Source organism: Heterodontus francisci, chromosome 24, assembly GCF_036365525.1.
Source record: "Heterodontus francisci isolate sHetFra1 chromosome 24, sHetFra1.hap1, whole genome shotgun sequence".
NCBI classification, from domain to species: Eukaryota; Metazoa; Chordata; class Chondrichthyes; order Heterodontiformes; family Heterodontidae; genus Heterodontus; species Heterodontus francisci.
The window spans coordinates 77199741-77220012 of record NC_090394.1 but is presented as its reverse complement, the minus strand read 5'-3'; the positions used below and the strand labels follow the sequence as shown (position 1 = coordinate 77220012).

Sequence of the window (20272 nt, the reverse complement as noted above, 5' to 3'; positions counted from 1 at the left end):
CCTCTCCCAAAAGTAGATTGCACCTTTGAAACAGTTTGTAAACTTTGTCACTATACTGAAGCAGTAGGGGTGTCCTGCACAGTCCAGACAAACCCATCTAATTTCTATTTTGCAGCACGGTACAAACTTTCAGTTTCACAGCTGAAGAACCCACTAGTATCACAAGACTGGATATCCTAGCACACTACCCCTCCATAACAGTGCACAACTATTAGAGGTTCAGAAGATTAAACACAGATTTCAATTGCTGTCGCAACAATCATTCGGCCTTTGCCTTTGTCCTGTCTTCCCTCCATCCTGCTCCCGGACGCTTGTGAACTCGACTCTGTTGATGTGGATGTGAACCGGGATCCCGCTGCTTCTGACAAGAGGCTTCTTCTCAGTGGAGTGGGCATGCTGGGGGTCGATCCCTCGTGTTTATGTGCCAACGTGGCTGATTTATCAGAGGAATGGGTTCTACATCGATAAGAAGGCCTCCTCCTCAATTCTACCATCAAGTCGCATTTCAAGAAATAAAAGACTTCCTTGACAGAACACCTTTTCTCTGGATCGACAGCCAGCAGCCTCTGAAACATCCGGAGGGCTCCATCTGTGAACCTTTTCCATTGCGAGGGAAACCCATTCAGTCGGCCCCTCTGCCATCGCACAAACTCCTCATAGAATGTGTCGGATGGCATAGCAGCCTCCCAGGGAAAGTTCCCAGTCAGCATGCAGAAGATCAGCACGCCAAAAGCCCAGACATCAATGCTGCAGTCAACCAGAAAGCCCTCCGTCCTGTTAGCCTGGCAGACCTCTGGAGCAGTGTACGGGATGGTCCCGCTGATACGCTTCACCCTGCAGCCAACCTTGCGCGTCATCCCAAAGTCAGACAGCTTTACCCGTCTGCACTCCTTGTCGAACAGGAGGACATTCTCTGGCTTTATGTCCCTGTGGACCAGGCTTTTACTGTGCATGTAGTCAATAGCTAAACCCAGCTGCTGCACACAGCGCTTCACACTGTCCTCGGGCAGACCCACCTGCACAGATAGACAAGAGATAATTAAATGTGGCCAGTGCCAGCTTTCATCTCCCTAGCCTTTAACCCTTTCAAGGAAGCTTCTCCATTACTGTGCAGCCAAGGTTACAGACCAGCACTGGAGAAATTATTCTCCTTCTTAGGAGTCAAAATGTTTCAAAAACTGTTCCTTGATTCACCACTCAGCCTGTCAAAGAGGTGCCGTGTGCAAAAAGTCATCAGAGATTCAACTTCAGTCTACGACTTTCCACCTGATATTGAGGGAACTTGGGCAGTGGCAATGAATGATTTAACTGCGCTCAAGTGCCAACCGGCCTGCGGACATTTCCATACACAGCTCATGTTTATTATTAAGATGAGGACATTTTCCATTCCCGACAGGATTTCTAACAAGGACAGAGATGAAGTGTTTTATTTTTAACAGCCTGATTTCCATTTGCTCTCCTCTAGTTGCATTTTCCCCCCCTACCGACATATGAACATACGAATTAGGAGCAGGAGGAGGCCACTCGGCCCCTTGAACCTACTCCACCATTCAATAAGATCATGGCTGATCTGATTGCAACCTTGACTCCACATTCCCGCCTACCCCCGATAACCCTTCACCACCTTGCTTCATTCAGCTAGAATCATGCCCCTCTGCCCACCATACTCTCCAGAATGGCTGGAGCACACTTTACTCTATTGACCTGACTGCACATGAACCATCAAGGGCTACTCGTTACCTGGTAGGATAGTCTCTGCTGGCTACAGAGTAATCGCAAGGAGATACTCCACAAAACATCACTGATACAAGTATGAAAGCCTCACACACTGTGTCAATGAGTTAGAGAGAATCAAGGCCAAGATTCAGAATCCAAATAGAAGAATTCGAATTACAGGAACACTAAAAGTCCATCAGGGCCTTTCAGTAGAATCCAACACACCAGAACTGGAGTTAACAGGACACTGCAAATGGCAACACACCTGAACCCCAACAGCAGGCCCTGCACCTATACCCCCTAAAATCAGCTTGGCACTTTGCTATTGCAGGTGTGATACTGGGTCTGGGCTAATGCTGATCTCAACAATGAATGTTCCCAGTAAAATATTCAGATCAAAATAGAAACCAATGCTCATAACGGATAACCGACCTTCACCTGCCATGGTTACAAGACTGGTATCAACATTTTTTACATCTACCTTCTTTCTCGAAAGGATTCTGGAAATTGCTAGCCCCTCACCTGGGGAGGAATGATGTCGAACAAATCCCCTCCAGGAGCGTACTCCTGACCAAACACGTAGCAGTCTTCAGTCTCAAAGACAATGTCAAAGACCTTAATGATGAAGGGGTTGGAGGAAAGGTTGTTAGTGACACTGTACTCTCTCAGGAAATTCTTCAGCTTTGTTTTATTTTTATTCAAAAACTTCAAAGCCATTTTGGTTCCTGCGGAGAGAAAAAAAGCGATAAGAACAGAGCATGTGAGACTGGCCAATGTAACAGTGAGGAGTGACAGTGAAGACAGTCAGTGCCTGCTTAAGGAAGAGAAGCTCATTGTCCTTAACACCAAGTTACAGGGTGGAGACATGCAGCAAGATGCTCCCAACACTTTCTACAATAGCCCAGGGAAAGAGAATGCAGCAGCAGTGGCAATTTGCACAGCAGGTACTGCATATCGCCAGGTGAATGCCACCCTCAGGAATCACAATATACACCCAGTTACATTTCACAAAATACCACACTCTAAAGGAGAGCCAGCTATGCACTATTTATACTGGAGTCACAGACAAGTATTATCAACACTTCACAAAACACTTCACATAACCACTTACTTTCAAGTTGCAGTGACTGTTCTGTCGGGAGAAAGACAGCCAACAACATCCTACAAACAGCAGTCAGATGAATGACCAGAATGACTATTTTTTGGTAACAGTTGTTCAGGGGGAATGTTGGTCCGGACATCAGACAAACTCCTTCTTTTTGAATAGTGTCAATGGCGCTTCTCCATCCAGTTTAACATCTCATTCAAAGGTTGATGCTCTAACACCCTCTGTACTTGGTGGAAATGTCAGACTAGATTATACCCTCAAGTCACAGCAATGGCCCTTGAAGCAACAAATACCAACCCACATTCTGTTCCTCTCTCCAATACCATCTCCTCCATCACGCACACAGTCTGTTCCGTCACACTCACACACACACTCTCACACACACTCTCACACACACACACTCTCTCTCACACACACTCACACACACACTCACACACACACTCACACACACACACTCACTCACACACACACTCACTCACTCACTCACTCACTCACTCACTCACACTCACTCACTCACACACTCACTCACACACTCACTCACACACTCACTCACACACTCACTCACACACTCACTCACACACTCACTCACACACTCACTCACACACTCACTCACACACTCACTCACACTCTGTTATGAATACATGTGACACTCTAAACAGGCAGGAGGTGATACAGGTTTCTTTTTACCTGCTGTTTCTGGATAGAGTGGAGTCCGTTTCTACAAATGGTGTACAAGAGCTTGACGATAAACAGCCGATTCTAATACACAGCAGTCAATTTGCAGTACGACTGATTGTTACTAATGTTTTGTACAGCTCCTGTGGAGCCTCTCCTCCATGCTTTCCCTCCATCCATTCCACACAATCCACATTTTAAACTTTCTGCTCACGATTAATCCCACTCCTCACACAATTCAGCAGCAGCCTCGCTGAGGACCATTTTCCACTGCAGTGCCTGATTTATTCCTGATGAAAACACCATTCTCAAGGGCTTAATGTAAGAAGTTAAGTGGGGGTACAGTTAATGTGAGGTGGCTGGAATGTGGAGTGTTAAACTTGCCTTCACAGGGTTAATCAGTACACTTCTCAGACTCAGTCTGGCTGCAGGCTCACTGAGAGGAAGCTCAGTGACCCAGTTACTGTGTCCATCTTACATCAGTGAAAAATAGGCTAATTAAAACAAGCAGTCGAATCAGCCAATTCATAACACAGTCGACAGCAGGGAGCATTGATTGTACATTCCTAATCTCTGATGCTATTTTTCAAAGGCTCAGAGACCTCTCTTGCCAGTTTCCTTTGTTGATATTGTTGAACATTCAGCTCCATGCTAAAGAGAGACTTGGTGGAGGCGAGAGTGTTCACAATGGCACTGAAGGAGCAATGAAAGAACCGAGGGCGACTCACCAAACACAAACTCTTTGTAACTGAGACACTGAAAGCAGGACAAGCGCCGAATGCTTTATTTCTTGGCTTTCTCCCTTGGCTTTCGATGAAATGTGCCATGTTGCTTAGCAACAATTGAGGAAAGGAGAGGAGATTAAGTGGTTTTAGTTCTGACCACCTTTTGAAAACACTGAATGTCCCGAGTGTTAAACTCAAACCCAGTTCAGTCAGTGTCACAAAACTGACCTTCTCCGTGTGCAATTCCAGTCCACACAGACTCCACACTCCCACTCTTACAACAGACAGATCGACCCACCCTCCCTATCCCTCACGCCACCCTCCCTATCCCTCACGCCACCCTCCCTATCCCTCAACCCATCTCCCTATCCCTCACGCCACCCTCCCTATCCCTCACGCCACCCTTCCTATCCCTCAACCCATCTCCCTATCCCTTACGCCACCCTCCCTATCCCTCACTCCACCCTCCCTATCCCTCACGCCACCCTCCCTATCCCTCACGCCACCCTCCCTATCCCTCACGCCACCCTCCCTCTCCCTCAACCCACCCTCCCTCTCCCTCAACCCACCCTCCCTCTCCCTCAACCCACTCCTTCTCCCTCAATCCACCCTCCTTATCCCTCAACCCACCCTCCCTATCCCTCAACCCACCCTCCCTATCCCTCAACCCACTCCCTCTCCCTCAACCTACCCTCCCTTTCCCTCAACCCACCCTCCCTTTCCCTCAACCCACCCTGCCTAACCCTCAACCCACCCTCCCATCATATCTCTCAACCCATCCTCCCTCCCACCATATCTCTCAACCCACCCTCCTTCCCTATCCCTCAACCCATCCTCCCTCCTTATCCCTCAACCCACCCTCCCTCTCCCTCAACCCACCCTCTCACCACATCCCTCAACCCACCCTCCCACCATAACCCTCAACCCACCCTCCCACCATATCCCTCAACCCACCTATCCACCCTCGCCATATCCCTCAATCACATCTTCCCACCATCCTCCTAAATCCTTCAACCCACCCTTTCACCATTTCTCTCCACCCAACCTACCCACCCCATCATCCTTTCCCTTCTACTCGTAATCTGCTCTCTGATTGGAGGGCTAGTCCACACAACTTGTAGAACATATACTTTGTGCTCTGAAATAGCCCAGTTCCAAGCACCGCCAACACAAAGCCTCTATTGTGAAATGTGTTCCTGAACAGTGTATAGAAGGCAGATAGACAGACAGCAACACATAGTGTGTTAGAGCAAGAGTCAGAGAGACAGAGAGAGACATAGATAAGTACACAGAACCCATGCAGGCCAGTTACTATTGGGTGTGTTGCTTCTCACTGAACACTGTGTGAGGACAGAGACTGTACCAACCCCTGCAGCTACTGTTTTATTTGCTCCCTATCCTGATACTACCAAGGTTCCAACCCAGAGCTTTCCAGCTCAATCTCTGTACTCAAACCAAACCAAAAGAGCTTACACAATAAGTGTGACTTAAAGAGGGATAATTCTGTGAATCCTTTTAGTTTGCTGGCTGGAATATTCTGAATCACCTGCTGTAATAAGTCCCATCGGTGTTTCCTTATCCCGTGCCGAGTCCCAAACCATTCCCGCTTTTCCTATTCGCAAATGCTCTTCTCCCCCTCCCTCTCTTTACTCCACAGCTGCTGCCTTATTTCCACCTTCCAGTTCTTTGTGTGACTCCCTTCCATCCTGATTCACTTCCCAGTTGAGGGAGACTAACGTTTATGTGATAGAAGGCAGCTCAAACCCAGCCTTGTTGTTCCTTTGAAGTCCGTCCTGTGGGAGAGGCAAAGCAGAAATGGAGACGTGGCTGGGAATGCACGGCTTTTACCCTGAGCTGTGGATCTGCCGAGACTCCAGTGTGTTCCCTGCACAATTTCCAAACTGAGTTTGAGGGCAGAAAGCACTGTGGAACTATTATGTGTTTGTCTGAAGTTACCTGCGATTTTGTGAATGACCAGCTCCACCTTGCCATACGTTCCTTTTCCCAGCTCTCGGATGAAATCATAGTGTTTGTGGACATCTGAGGTCGACAGACTTCGTACTGCCATCGCCTGCACATCCTCGGCGTCTCCTACCATCCCAAATGAGCTTCGGGTTGGGTCCTGCTCAGTCCCGCAGACATTCATCCTAACACTGAAAACAAACCAAAGCACCGAATATGAGAATAAGCAGCTCAGGAAATGTCTCCAAAGATTAAAGACTCCACAATCAGGATGTTCAATCTAAACTCCTTTAATCACAAGAACAACATCATGCAGAAATAAGCTCGGAGGTTTCCAGGTGGGTTTATTTTAACTTTGGACGAGAGTGAACCAGGCACCCATTAAACACCACAGCCTTTGCTTTGAAGGCAATGGAAATCAGGCCTGGTGTATAATGATTTTAATAACCCCCTGGTCTCCGATGGGAATGGAGTAAGATGGTGAGTTCTCCATCCCACTTCACAGTCTGCTCTTATTCTGTTCACCCCCAACCCCACTCACCCCCCCACCCCTCCCCACTCACCCCCACCACCCACCCTCACGCCCCCCACTCATCCCCACCACCCACCCTCAACCCCCCCACTCATCCCCTCACCCCCCCACTTACCCACCCCCACTCATCCCCTTCACCCACCCTCACGCCCCCCACTCATCCCCACCACCCACCCTCAACCCCCCACTCATCCCCTCACCCCCCCACTTACCCACCCCCACTCATCCCCTTCACCCACCCTCACCCCCCCCACTCATCCCCACCACCCACCCTCAACTCCTCCACCCACCCTCACCCCCCCCACTCATCCCCTCCACCCACCCTCACCCCTCCCCCCCACTCACCTCCTCCCCCAATTCCTCCACTCTGAGAAGAACTTGCATTTATAAAGCTTTCACAACCACAGTGGGAGACAGTGCAGTCTCAGCACCTCCCTCCTGGGCATAGTCCAAACTGGGAACTAAACAGAACAGGAACTATACAGACAAGTCTGTATAAAGTCCTAATATCGCTCGGCCATGTGGGGGTTTCAATATCCAATTGCTTAACAGGTCTTCCTGTAAGTCTATGTCACACGTTGTCCATTGTGTAGCGACCTTGCTGACCCTGAATGATGGCTTTACTGTCACTGTCACCACAGCCTACTTGAAGCTTGGAGGCTGGATAATCTCTTTTGTCCAGTAAGCAGTGAACAATACATGGCAGCACAAGTAAAGTACAGCTCAGAGAGGGAGAGGGCTGCAGTCGAGAGCATTTGCACACAATGGAAACAGGTTCTATCTCGATCAACTACAGGTACAGCAACTTCATATAAATGACTTACTCCAAAAAAGAGTCAGTTGAGGTGCCGAGGTGCGAGCTGATTCTCCTCCATCTGTCTCTCTCCCTCTCCACTTCACTCTCAGTCTCTGAGGATGTGACATATTTCTATTCTTTGCGTCAGCCAGGTTCGTCGAGAGTATTTAAAATTCAGCACATTCATCAAGCACATTTAATCAGCTCCATTAACCCTTTCAGCATTTCAGGAGCTTTTCCTTCATTTTTAACAGCTCTTTCCCTCATCCCAGTTTTCCGCCCTCCCCTGCTGAAGCCACTGACTCGATTTGTTGGGATACAGTTCTATGGGTGCTGGCTCCTCTCCTGCACCTTCCCAATGGCTCGTCACCAGGTGTCAACCTCGACAGTGCAGCTCAGCGGGACGTCACAGCCAAACCTGAAACTGTCCTCATCCACTGTGTGAGTGCACAGGCGCACACACTCCCCAACAGGGAGCACAGAGTAACAATCGGCAATGAGAACCCTGGCCCGGTTCCCCACCACCTCACAAACCCAGGAATGCTGAGGCCAGTTGTACGGTTCAAATCACTGCCCCAGCTAATTCAGAGCACACCTGGAACCTTCTGAACTGCATGGCTCAGTGTTGTACTGGAAAGCTCTACCAGTCTTTGATACGTGACACTGGGAGTATTTTATTTCAGAATTTCTCCTGTGTTACACCAGTTGATCCATGGATTTCTATTCCCTGTTCAAATTCAGAGCCACATGGCCCCCAGCACTGCCTTTTATTTGTATCACTGCACTCCTGCTAGCTTGCTGCTCACATACCATTGCACCCTGTGCTGTAGCAAAGTTCACTCATCCAGGTTCATGTTGGGTTACAGGCACTGCACACTGTGGGGAAACTCACTATTTCATTCAAATGCAAATTTGATAGATTTCTTTCAGAATATAATATTTTGGGATGCAGTACACGAGTCATTTGAAACATGACATCTGGGAAGTAAAGTGTGCTGAGGGGCAGCAGCTGACTTTAGACCCAAAGCTCTTCACCACTGAGAGTTTCCTTGCCTCATGTCTGATCTGCTGTAAACTAATGGAGAGAGATTGATTGCTGTGATTAGTCGGCAACTTCATTATATCCTAACAGGATAACAGGGGGTGAACTAGTTGGATCATGGTGTCTTTGTTCCTGTTTGAGTGCATTGAGCACTGGAGAGGTGGGACAGGAGGACATGAGCAGATGGACTGTTGGAGATAAAACGCCAGGTCTCACAAACCAGCAGGCAGCCACCTCAATCAGAGTGTCTGAAATCGGCTCCTTTCCAGCCTCAGCCTGCCAATGGGATGCGATACAGGGAGCTGGTGTAACCGAAGGGTATGAGAGAAAACAGGAAAACAGCAACAACCTAGGGAGCAAAAGGCCGTCAGGATCCCAGTCATATCAAACAGCACAGTAAAAAACAGTCAAACCAAGGGGGGGAAAGTATAGTGAGAAAAACACTGTTTAATCACTTTACACACCAGGGCCATCAGAGGTCAAACCCGTCACCTCAAGACCCGACTTCAATAACATCCCAACCAGCAAAGTGCAAGTCTCCAGGTTCCTTTCAGTAATCCAACCCCCTGGTCAATTTCACCAGCTGCAAATGGATTTTGAGTTAAAATCTGATGGAAAAAAGGAGGCGAGCGTCAGTGACAGACGGTCTTAATCATTGCTGGATCCCAGAACACAGCATGGCCATTGCAAAAGCTCCCGTTTGCTGAGTGTACAGGCTAAAACATGCTGTTGTGAAACTAAACTGTCCCAGGGGCTTCCAACTTTGGACACCCAGTTCACCCTCCTCCTCCCACTGTGAGGTTCCATCGCCACCCACACTGCTCATGATCAGGACTTCTTTCAACACGTCTCCCTGCTGCCAAGACCGCATGGAGTCAGGTAACTAAACCCCTCCCAACCCCAGCGCTCAGGACCAGGACACTACGTCAAGGGGCCACAGATTCAAACCACTGAAAGATCAATTTAGGATTGAACAACCTCTTCACACAAAAAGTGATCAAAATAGCCTGTGTTCTTTTGGGGAATGGACGCAAAAAAAACCTTGAATGATTTAAGAAGCAGCCGGATGCTATGATGGGAGTGGATGCTGTAAATTCTTCCATGCTGGATTATTCTCGGGATATGGAGGTCACTGACAAGGCCCTTCTCCCACTGCCCTTGTGAAGGTGATGGATGAACTCAGATGAACTCACTGACAAGGCCCTTCTCCCACTGCCCTTGTGAAGGTGATGGATGAACTCAGATGAACTCACTGACAAGGCCCTTCTCCCACTGCCCTTGTGAAGGTGATGGATGAACTCAGATGGGCTGAATCTATTCATCTAACCATCTGTGAGATAAGAAGATGACATGGGCTAAGAGGTGAAGTTGCAGAACAATGGGCCAAGTCAGAGCAGAGATTTCACACTCCAACCTCCAGCAAAACAGCAAAAACACATTAAGAGCAACTTCTGGGTTAATCTTGGGACACTCAGACTCGCCTTGGCAAAGAACCAACTGCACCCAGTAAAGAAACACCTGCATTTCTATAGTACCTTTCACCACCTCAGGCCATCACTAAGCGTTTCACAGTCAAAGTAATGTAGGAAATGCAGCAGCCAATTTATGCACAGCAAGATCCCACAAACAGCAATGGTAAGTGACAGATCATCCAATTAATATTGGCCCTGGACATAGAAACATATAGTGCCCTGGCATATTTTACATTCACCTGAAAGGGCAAATAGCACCTTGGTTTAACATCTCATCTGAAAGACAGCACCTCCGACAGTGCAGCACTCCCTCAGCCTGGATTATGTGCTCAAGTCTCCAAAGTGGGGTTTAAACCCACAACATTCTTACTTAGAGGCGACAGTGTTGCCGCTGGTACAGGGCTGACACGTCAATTAAAGCAAGTTAAGCTTTTCAGTAGTGAGAAACTACAGTCACACACATACAGCTCCATTACACAATCTAGTCTACTTGATAATACACATATCTTTAAGTCTAGTGAATGTTGAAAGTTTCGGACAGTACCTTGGCTGCTTGGCAGTTTCACAGATGAAGAAATAAAAAAATATCCTTTACAAAAATCCATTTGCAAAAATTGTACTTTTGTGTTTGGAGTGATCACATTCCCAATCTACATACAGTGACCACTTTATAAATACTGATGAACAAACCACTGGCCAGGGAGGTCCTGGATTTAATTATGCTTTGTGTTAACTGCAGTTCCAGAGGGTGTGTGAACTAACTCAGTGAACAAGCAGCAGTCGGAAGAAGCAAGAAAACAGGTAAAAAAATCAGAACAGAAAATCAAGGCAGCAAAAGGAAGGGGTGAAAACTGCCAACCCCTGACAGACAGCCCAAACTCTAGGAGCTCTGCTCCTATATACTCTAAATACACAAACCAAGTGGAGCGTTAGAAAACCTCAAACATTAACAGGAAATCACACCTCCTTAAACATCCAGAATTGTTGATTGTTCTGATCACTCATCTGTACTAACGGAGAATTCAAACCGGATTAAAAACTAATATTAATGTCACAATTCTGGTAAATATCCTGGAGATTTCAAGCTTGATTCAATTGAAATCACCAGTGAGGACCTGGACCCTGTTCAGAGTCCTGAATCCTTGGGGGTTGCTGATGGTCATTTAAAGCTCAGAGTTCTCCCTCCTGCTGCCTGTCACAGTTAGAGTTCAGGTGGGAGAAGCAGAGTGGATTTCCCCGTGTCGGTCTGCTTGACTTCCCCACGATCCCAGCCGCACTGCTCACTCTCCGGGCTTTACACTCACCTGCAGCTCCGGGATACCTGAGCCGCTTCCACATGCTCCCTCTCCTTCGGCTCTTCCAGCCTTTCCTGTTTGTTTCCCAGTTGGAATTTGGGGAGTTTCCCTCCCTGGGGAGTGCAAACTGGGGGGGGGGGGGGAGTGCAAACTGGGGACGGGGGGGGGGGGAGTGCAGACTGGGGACGGGGGGGGGGGGAGTGCAGACTGGGGACGGGGGGAGCAGACTGGGGAGGGGGGGGGGGAGTGCAGACTGGGGAGGGGGGGGGGGAGTGCAGACTGGGGAGGGGGGGAGTGCAGACCGGGGACGGGGGGGGGGGGGGAGTGCAGACGGGGGGGGGGGGGGAGTGCAGACGGGGGGGGGGGGGGGGGAGTGCAGACTGGGGAGGGGGGAGCAGACTGGGGAGGGGGGGGAGTGCAGACTGGGGAGGGGGGGAGCAGACTGGGGAGGGGGGGGGGAGTGCAGTCGTGAGGGAGGATGCAGACTGGGGGGGGGGAAGTGCAGACTGGGGGGGGGGGAAGTGCAGACTGGGGGGGGGGGGAGTGCAGACTGGGGAGGGGGGGTGCAGACTGGGGAGGGGGGGAGCAGACTGGGGAGGGGGGGAGTGCAGTCGTGAGGGAGGATGCAGACTGGGGAGGGGGGAATGCAGACGTGGGGGGGATGCAGACTGGGGAGGGGGGGGGAGTGCAGACGTGGGGGGGATGCAGACTGGGGAGGGGGGAGTGCAGTCGTGGGGGGGGAGTGCAGAGGTGGGGGGGATGCAGACTGGGGGGGGGGGGAGTGCAGAGGTGGGGGGGATGCAGACTGGGGAGGGGGGAGTGCAGTCGTGGGGGAGGATGCAGACTGGGGGGGGGGAGTGCAGAGGTGGGGGGGGGAGGGAGTGCAGAGGTGGGGGGGATGCAGACTGGGGGGGGGGAGTGCAGAGGTGGGGGGGATGCAGACTGGGGAGAGGGATGGGGACGGTGGGGGGGCTGCAGACCCCCTCCTGATTCTCTCCGCTGCAGCCTGCACCGATCCCTTTGTTCCTCTCTAATGTTCAGTCTCTGTTGTTCTCTCTCCGGCTCCTCTCTTCCACTTCTCCTCCTGAATTTCTTCTCTTTACTCTCTCTCTCTCTCTGCTGGGATAAAGTTCAGACGCTTCCCGCCCTGTTTCTTGGAGAACTGATGCTGTTTCTCATTCAGCTCCTGTTCCTCTCGCTCTCTCCCGGACTCGCCGCTCATTCACTCAGATCCACCAGGCGGCTCCGCCCCAAATCCGCACAGCGCTGACTCCGAGAGCACATCCAGTCCAGAACAGTCTCCAGCCCTCACTCTGCTGGGGCTTAAAGTCCATTTGATATAAACCGCAGAGTTTATACCTCATGCACATTGCTTTTCCTAGAAAACATCTTACATACAGCAGCACATTACTGAAATACTGCTGGAAATACTCAGCAGGTCAGGCAGCATCAGTAGCTGGAGAAATAATTAACGCTTAACGTTGTTGACCTTATACCAGAACTGGGAAAAGTTTATAGCAGACTTGTCAGCAAAGTTAAAGCCCGTGGAATAAAAGGGACAGGAAACAGAGAGTATTGGTGAACAGTTACTGATTGGACTGGAGGAAGGTATGTAGTGGGGTTCCCCTGGGGTCAGTGCTAGGACCCCTAATTTTCTTCACATATATTGATGACCAAGACTTAGGTATACAGGGCACAATTTCAAAATCTGTGGATGACATAAAACTTGGAAGTATTGTGAACTGTGAGGAGGATAGTGATCGACTTCAGGTGGACAGAGACAGGTTCATGGAATGGGTGGACAAGTGATAGATGAAATTTAATGCAGAAAAGTGTGAAGTGATTCATTTTGGTCAGAAGGAGGAGGAGAGGCGATATAAATTAAAGGTTACAATTCTAAAGGGGTGCAGGAGCAAAGGGACCTGGGTGTACATTTCAATAGATACATTTCAACGAGAAAGAAAAATTCCAAAGGTGGGACCCGCCATCCGTGGTTAATTAAACAGTTAAAAATAGTATCAAACTTAAAGAAAAAGCCTATAATTGCACAAAGATGGGAGGCAGGTCAGAAGGTTGGACAGAATATGAAAAACAGCAAAGAAGGACTAAAAGATTGATGAGGAAGGTAAAATTAGAGTATGAGAGAAAGCGAGCTAGAAATATCAAGACAGATCATAAGAGTTTCTATAGATATTTTAAAAAGAAAAGAGTTAACAAAGTGAGTGTTGGTCCTATAGAAAGTGAGTCTGGGGAATTAATAATGGATAATAAGGAGATGGCAGATGAACTGAACAGATATTTTGCATTGGTCTTCACTATTGAGCATACGAGTAACATCCCAGTATTAGCTGTAAGTCAGGAAATGGAAGGGAGGGAGGAACACAAGAAAATTACAATCACCAGGGAAATGGTACTGAACAAATGGTTGGAGCTGCGGGCTGACAAGTCCCCGGGTCCTGATGGACTTCATCCTAGGGTGTTAAAAGAAGTGGCTAGTGAGATAGTTGATGCGTTAGTTTTAATTTTCCAAAATTCCCTAGATTCGGGGAAGGTTCCGTTATATTGGAAAATAGTGAATGAAACTCCTTTATTCAAAAAGGGAGGGAGACAGAAAGCAGGAAACTACAGGCCAGTTAGCTTAACATCTGTCTTAGGGAAAATGTTAGAAGCTATTATTAAAGATGTTATAATAGGGCATTTAGAAAAAAATCAAGATAATCAGGCAGAGACAACATGGTTTTGTGAAAGGGAAATCATGTTTAACCAATTTATTGGAGTTCTTTGAGGGAGTTACATGTGCTGTGGATAAAGAGGAACCAGTGGATGTATTGTACTTAGATTTCCAGAAGGCATTTGATAAGGTGCCACATCAAAGGTTATTGCAGAAAATAAAAGCTCATGGTGTAGGAGGTAACATATTGGCATGGATAGAAGATTGGCTTGCTAACAGGAAACACAGAGTAGGCATAAATGGGTTATTTTCTGGTTGGCAAGATGTAATGAGTGGTGTGCCACAGAGATCTGTGCTGGGGCCTCAACTTTTTACAATTTATATAAATTACTTAGATGAAGGGACCGAAGGTATGGTTGCTAAATTTGCTGATGACACAAAGTTAGGTAGGAAAGTAACTTCTGAAGAGGACATAAGGGGGCTACAAAGGGATATAGATAGGTTAAGTGAATGGGCAAAGACCTGGCAAATGGAGTATAATGTGGGAAAGTGGAAAATTGTCCATTTTGGCAGGAAGAATAAAAAAGAAGCATATTATCTAAATGGTGAGAGATTGCAGAGCTCTGAGATGCAGAGGGATCTGGGTGTCCTAGTGCATGAATTGCAAAGTTTAGTATGCAGGTACAGCACGTAATTAGGAAAATTAATAGAATGTTATCATTTATCACGAGGGGAATTGAATACAAAAGTAGGGAGGTTATGCTTCAGCTATACAGGGCAGTGTGAAACCACATTTGGAGTACTGTGTACAGTACTGGTCTCCTTACTTAAGGAAGTATGTAAATGCGTTGGAGGCAGTACAGAGAAGGTTTACTAGACTAATACCTGGAATGGGTGGGCTGTCTTATGAGGAAAGATTGGACAGGCTAGGCTTGTATCCGCTGGAATTTAGAAGAGTAAGAGGCGATTGATTGAAACAGATAAGATCCTGAGGGGTCTTGACAGGGTAGATGTGGAAAGGATGTTTCCCCTTGTGGGAGAATCTAGAACTAGGGGTCACTGTTTAAAAATAAGGGGTCGCCCATTTAAGACAGAGATGAGGAGAAATTGTTTCTCTCAGAGGGTCGTGAGTCTTTGGAATTCTCTTCCTCAAAAGGCGGTGGAAGCAGAGTCTTTGAATATTTTTAAGGCAGAGGTAGATAGATTCTTGATAAGCACGGGGGTGAAAGGTTATCAGGGGTTGGTGGAAATGTGGAGTAATCAGTTCAGCCATGACCTTATTGAATGGCGAAGCAGGCTCGAAGGGCCGAGTGGCCTACTCCTGCACCTAATTCGTATCTTCATATGTGTATATATGCACAAATCATTGAAGGTGGCAGGATGAGAAAGTGGTTAATAAAGCATACAGGATCCTGGGCTTTATAAATTGGGGCATGGAGTACAAAACGAGGAAGTTATGTTAAACCTGTATAAAACACTAGTTCAGCCTCAACTGGAGTATTGTGTCCAGTTCTGGGCACCGCACTTTAGGAAGGATGTGAAGGCTTTAGAGAGAGTGCAGAAAAAATTCGCAAGAATGGTTCCTGGGATGAGGAACTTCAGTTACGTGGATAGATTGGAGAAGCTGGGTCTGTTCTCCTTGGAGAAGAGAAGATTAAGAGGAGATTTTATAGAGGTGTTCAAAATCATGAGGAGTCTGGACAGAGTAGATAAGGAGAAACTGTTCCCATTGGCCAAAGGATCCAGAATTAGAGGACACTGATTTAAGGTGATTGACAAAAGAAGCAAAAGCAACATGAGGAAAAACCTTTTTACACAGTGAGTGGTTAGGATCCGGAATGCACTGCCTGAGAGTGTGGTGGAGGCAGGTTCAGTGAGTGTTTAGGATCTGGAATGCACTGTCTGAGAGTGTGGTGGAGGCAGGTTCAGTGTGTGTTTAGGATCTGGAATGCACTGTCTGAGAGTGTGGTGGAGGCAGGTTCAGTGAGTGTTTAGGATCTGGAATGCACTGTCTGAGAGTGTGGTGGAGGCAGGTTCAGTGAGTGTTTAGGATCTGGAATGCACTGTCTGAGAGTGTGGTGGAGGCAGGTTCAGTGTGTGTTTAGGATCTGGAATGCACTGTCTGAGAGTGTGGTGGAGGCAGGTTCAGTGTGTGTTTAGGATCTGGAATGCACTGTCTGAGAGTGTGGTGGAGGCAGGTTCAGTGAGTGTTTAGGATCCGGAATGCACTGTCTGAGAGTGCGGTGGAGGCAGGTTCAGTGAGTGTTTAGGATCCGGAATGCACTGTCTGAGAGTGTGGTGGAGGCAGGTTCAGTGAGTGTTTAGGATCCGGAATGCACTGTCTGAGAGTGTGGTGGAGGCAGGTTCAGTGAGTGTTTAGGATCCGGAATGCACTGTCTGAGAGTGTGGTGGAGGCAGGTTCAGTGAGTGTTTAGGATCTGGAATGCACTGTCTGAGAGTGTGATGGAGGCAGGTTCAGTGAGTGTTTAGGATCTGAAATGCACTGTCTGAGAGTGCGGTGGAGGCAGGTTCAGTGAGTGTTTAGGATCTGAAATGCACTGTCTGAGAGTGCGGTGGAGGCGGGTTCAGTGTGTGTTTAGGATCTGGAATGCACTGTCTGAGAGTGTGGTGGAGGCAGGTTCAGTGAGTGTTTAGGATCTGGAATGCACTGTCTGAGAGTGTGATGGAGGCAGGTTCAGTGAGTGTTTAGGATCTGGAATGCACTGTCTGAGAGTGCGGTGGAGGCAGGTTCAGTGAGTGTTTAGGATCTGGAATGCACTGTCTGAGAGTGTGGTGGAGGCAGGTTCAGTGTGTGTTTAGGATCTGGAATGCACTGTCTGAGAGTGTGGTGGAGGCAGGTTCAGTGAGTGTTTAGGATCTGGAATGCACTGTCTGAGAGTGCGGTGGAGGCAGGTTCAGTGTGTGTTTAGGATCTGGAATGCACTGTCTGAGAGTGCGGTGGAGGCAGGTTCAGTGAGTGTTTAGGATCTGGAATGCACTGTCTGAGAGTGTGGTGGAGGCAGGTTCAGTGTGTGTTTAGGATCTGGAATGCACTGTCTGAGAGTGTGGTGGAGGCAGGTTCAGTGAGTGTTTAGGATCTGGAATGCACTGTCTGAGAGTGCGGTGGAGGCAGGTTCAGTGAGTGTTTAGGATCTGGAATGCACTGTCTGAGAGTGCGGTGGAGGCAGGTTCAGTGTGTGTTTAGGATCTGGAATGCACTGTCTGAGAGTGTGGTGGAGGCAGGTTCAGTGTGTGTTTAGGATCTGGAATGCACTGTCTGAGAGTGTGGTGGAGGCAGGTTCAGTGAGTGTTTAGGATCTGGAATGCACTGTCTGAGAGTGTGGTGGAGGCAGGTTCAGTGAGTGTTTAGGATCTGGAATGCACTGTCTGAGAGTGCGGTGGAGGCAGGTTCAGTGTGTGTTTAGGATCTGGAATGCACTGTCTGAGAGTGCGGTGGAGGCAGGTTCAGTGAGTGTTTAGGATCTGGAATGCACTGTCTGAGAGTGTGGTGGAGGCAGGTTCAGTGTGTGTTTAGGATCTGGAATGCACTGTCTGAGAGTGTGGTGGAGGCAGGTTCAGTGAGTGTTTAGGATCTGGAATGCACTGTCTGAGAGTGCGGTGGAGGCAGGTTCAGTGAGTGTTTAGGATCTGGAATGCACTGTCTGAGAGTGCGGTGGAGGCAGGTTCAGTGTGTGTTTAGGATCTGGAATGCACTGTCTGAGAGTGTGGTGGAGGCAGGTTCAGTGTGTGTTTAGGATCTGGAATGCACTGTCTGAGAGTGTGGTGGAGGCAGGTTCAGTGAGTGTTTAGGATCTGGAATACACTGTCTGAGAGTGTGATGGAGGCAGGTTCAGTGAGTGTTTAGGATCTGGAATGCACTTGCCTGAGAGTGTGGTGGAGGCAGGTTCAGTGAGTGTTTAGGATCTGGAATGCACTGTCTGAGAGTGTGGTGGAGGCAGATTCAGTGCGTGTTTAGGATCTGGAATGCACTGTCTGAGAGTGCGATGGAGGCAGGTTCAGTGTGTGTTTAGGATCTGGAATGCACTGTCTGAGAGTGTGGTGGAGGCAGGTTCAGTGTGTGTTTAGGATCTGGAATGCACTGTCTGAGAGTGTGGTGGAGGCAGGTTCAGTGAGTGTTTAGGATCTGGAATACACTGTCTGAGAGTGCGGTGGAGGCAGGTTCAGTGAGTGTTTAGGATCCGGAATGCACTGCCTGAGAGTGTGGTGGAGGCAGGTTCAGTGAGTGTTTAGGATCTGGAATACACTGTCTGAGAGTGTGGTGGAGGCAGATTCAGTGCGTGTTTAGGATCTGGAATGCACTGTCTGAGAGTGCGGTGGAGGCAGATTCAGTGCGTGTTTAGGGTCTGGAATGCACTGCCTGAGAGTGTGGTGGAGGCAGGTTCAGTGAGTGTTTAGGATCTGGAATGCACTGCCTGAGAGTGTGGTGGAGGCAGATTCAGAGAATTGGATAATTATCTGAAGAGAAAAAAATTGCAGGGTTATGGGGAGAAGGCAGGGGAGTGGGACTACCTGAGTTGCTCTTGCAAAGGGCTGGCATGGACACAATGGGATGAATGGCCTCCTTCTGTGCTGTAACTATTCAATGATTCGAGATGGCTCATTGTTAAATTTTGTTTGATAATTGCTTCTGTGAAATGCCTTGGGAGGTTTCACTATCTTAAAGGTACAATATAAATACCCATTGTTGGTGTCTGCATTAAATGTCATCTGCTACTGTCCTGCCCACTTATAAATTTTGTCCCTTCAGGTAGGGGAATCTTTCAGCAGGAGATTTAATGAACAGGAACAGTCTTTGATAAGGAGAGAGTTTATTGACTAGAAGAAATTGACTTGATGATCTGAAATACCATTTTTTAATACTTAGCTGCTTCAGAGTATTTTTATCAGAGTCGCATCACATCATGGAATCTTGCAGCTCATGTAACAGATATTACCAGCCCGACAGTCCGTCTTATTCATACCACTGGGTCTTGGTGCTTCAAGTAAATCTACATGTTAGAATCTGTTTTTACACTGCAGAGACCAACAGTCAAGCTGATTGACAGCAGGTCCTATTGAAATCCAACAAGAACATAACCTGAATCTGACTGAAACAAACAAAGGTGACAATTATGAGATAGGGAGTTTCACACTAGAGAGTCAATCATCAGTAATGAACACTTCAGAGAAGTTTATGAATGACCAGCTCAAGTGGCAAATTTAATGTTCATCGTACCAGACAAGTTAAATCTTCATCTTATGGGTTATGTTCAGCTTTTGTCTGCTGTGGGCGTTGGGGGGAGGGAGGTTGCAGGTGGTTATTTTTCCCCATAATCAAAAGATAAACAAAATCACAGTCCATTTCTGAGAAGCCAGCATTGTTAGCTGACAATTAATTACAGACAGAAACAAGCATTCCTTCCTTTTCACTGTACAAGAATAGTCATTAACCTGACCTGAAGTGCCCAGAAAGAGCAGTCAACAGTCACAAGAACACAAGAATTAGGAGCAGGAGTAGACCATATGGCCCATTGAACCTGCTCCGCCATTCAATACAATCATGGCTGATCTTGGGTTTCAATTCCATATTATCCCAGTAATCTAGCAGGAATCCTTAAGCAAACAACACAATTAGTGGCTGAAATAAAAGCAAAATACTGCAGATGCTGGAAATCTGAAATAAAAACAAGAAATGCTGGAAATACTCAGCAGGTCCGGCAGCATCTGTGGAGAGAGAAACAGAGTTAACGTTTCAGGTCAGTGACCCTTCATCAGAAATGACAAATATTAGAAATGTAAAAGATTTTAAGCAAGTAAAGTGGGGGGTGGGGCAAGAGATAACAAAAGAGAAGGTGTTGATAGGACAAAGTCACAGAGAATAACCGACCAGAAGGTCATGGAACAAAGGCAAACGGTATGTTAATGGTGTGCTGAAAGACAAAGTGTCAGTACAGAGAGACTGTAAAGCACAAAGCACTCCAAGCACAAACATTTTTAAAAAACAGAAACAGTGGATAGGCACAGTAGACACAAACTAAACACATGAAAAAACCTAAAATAAAATAACCAAATAAAAAAGAAAAATGAAAAAAAGAAAAAATAACTAAACATAAAAAGAGGGGGCTGTCATGCTCTGACATTAGTGGGATCAGTGAATACATTTTTGGCTTTGAGAAGGATTTTGGTTATTGAAGCTTTTAATGAGTGAGCCATAGGGAATTAATTAAAAATTAGATTGTTGAATTAAATATTGTCTTGTTAGCAAAAAGAAGGAGACA

The 20272-nt window shown here is 47.6% G+C and overlaps 1 protein-coding gene across 1 annotated transcript in view; it reads right to left on the bottom strand.

The window, feature by feature from the left end:
* Positions 1-227: 227 nt before the first annotated feature.
* Positions 228-20272, bottom strand: part of LOC137383628 (serine/threonine-protein kinase SBK1-like) — a 37456-nt gene continuing 17411 nt past the window's right edge. The window contains exons 5-8 of the mRNA XM_068056782.1: positions 7296-7508; positions 6181-6466; positions 2239-2441; positions 228-1016 (exon numbers count right to left, since the gene is read on the bottom strand). Of these exons, the coding sequence (XP_067912883.1) occupies positions 228-1016; positions 2239-2441; positions 6181-6466; positions 7296-7508 (1491 nt within the window). The remainder of the gene's footprint in view (positions 1017-2238; positions 2442-6180; positions 6467-7295; positions 7509-20272) is intronic.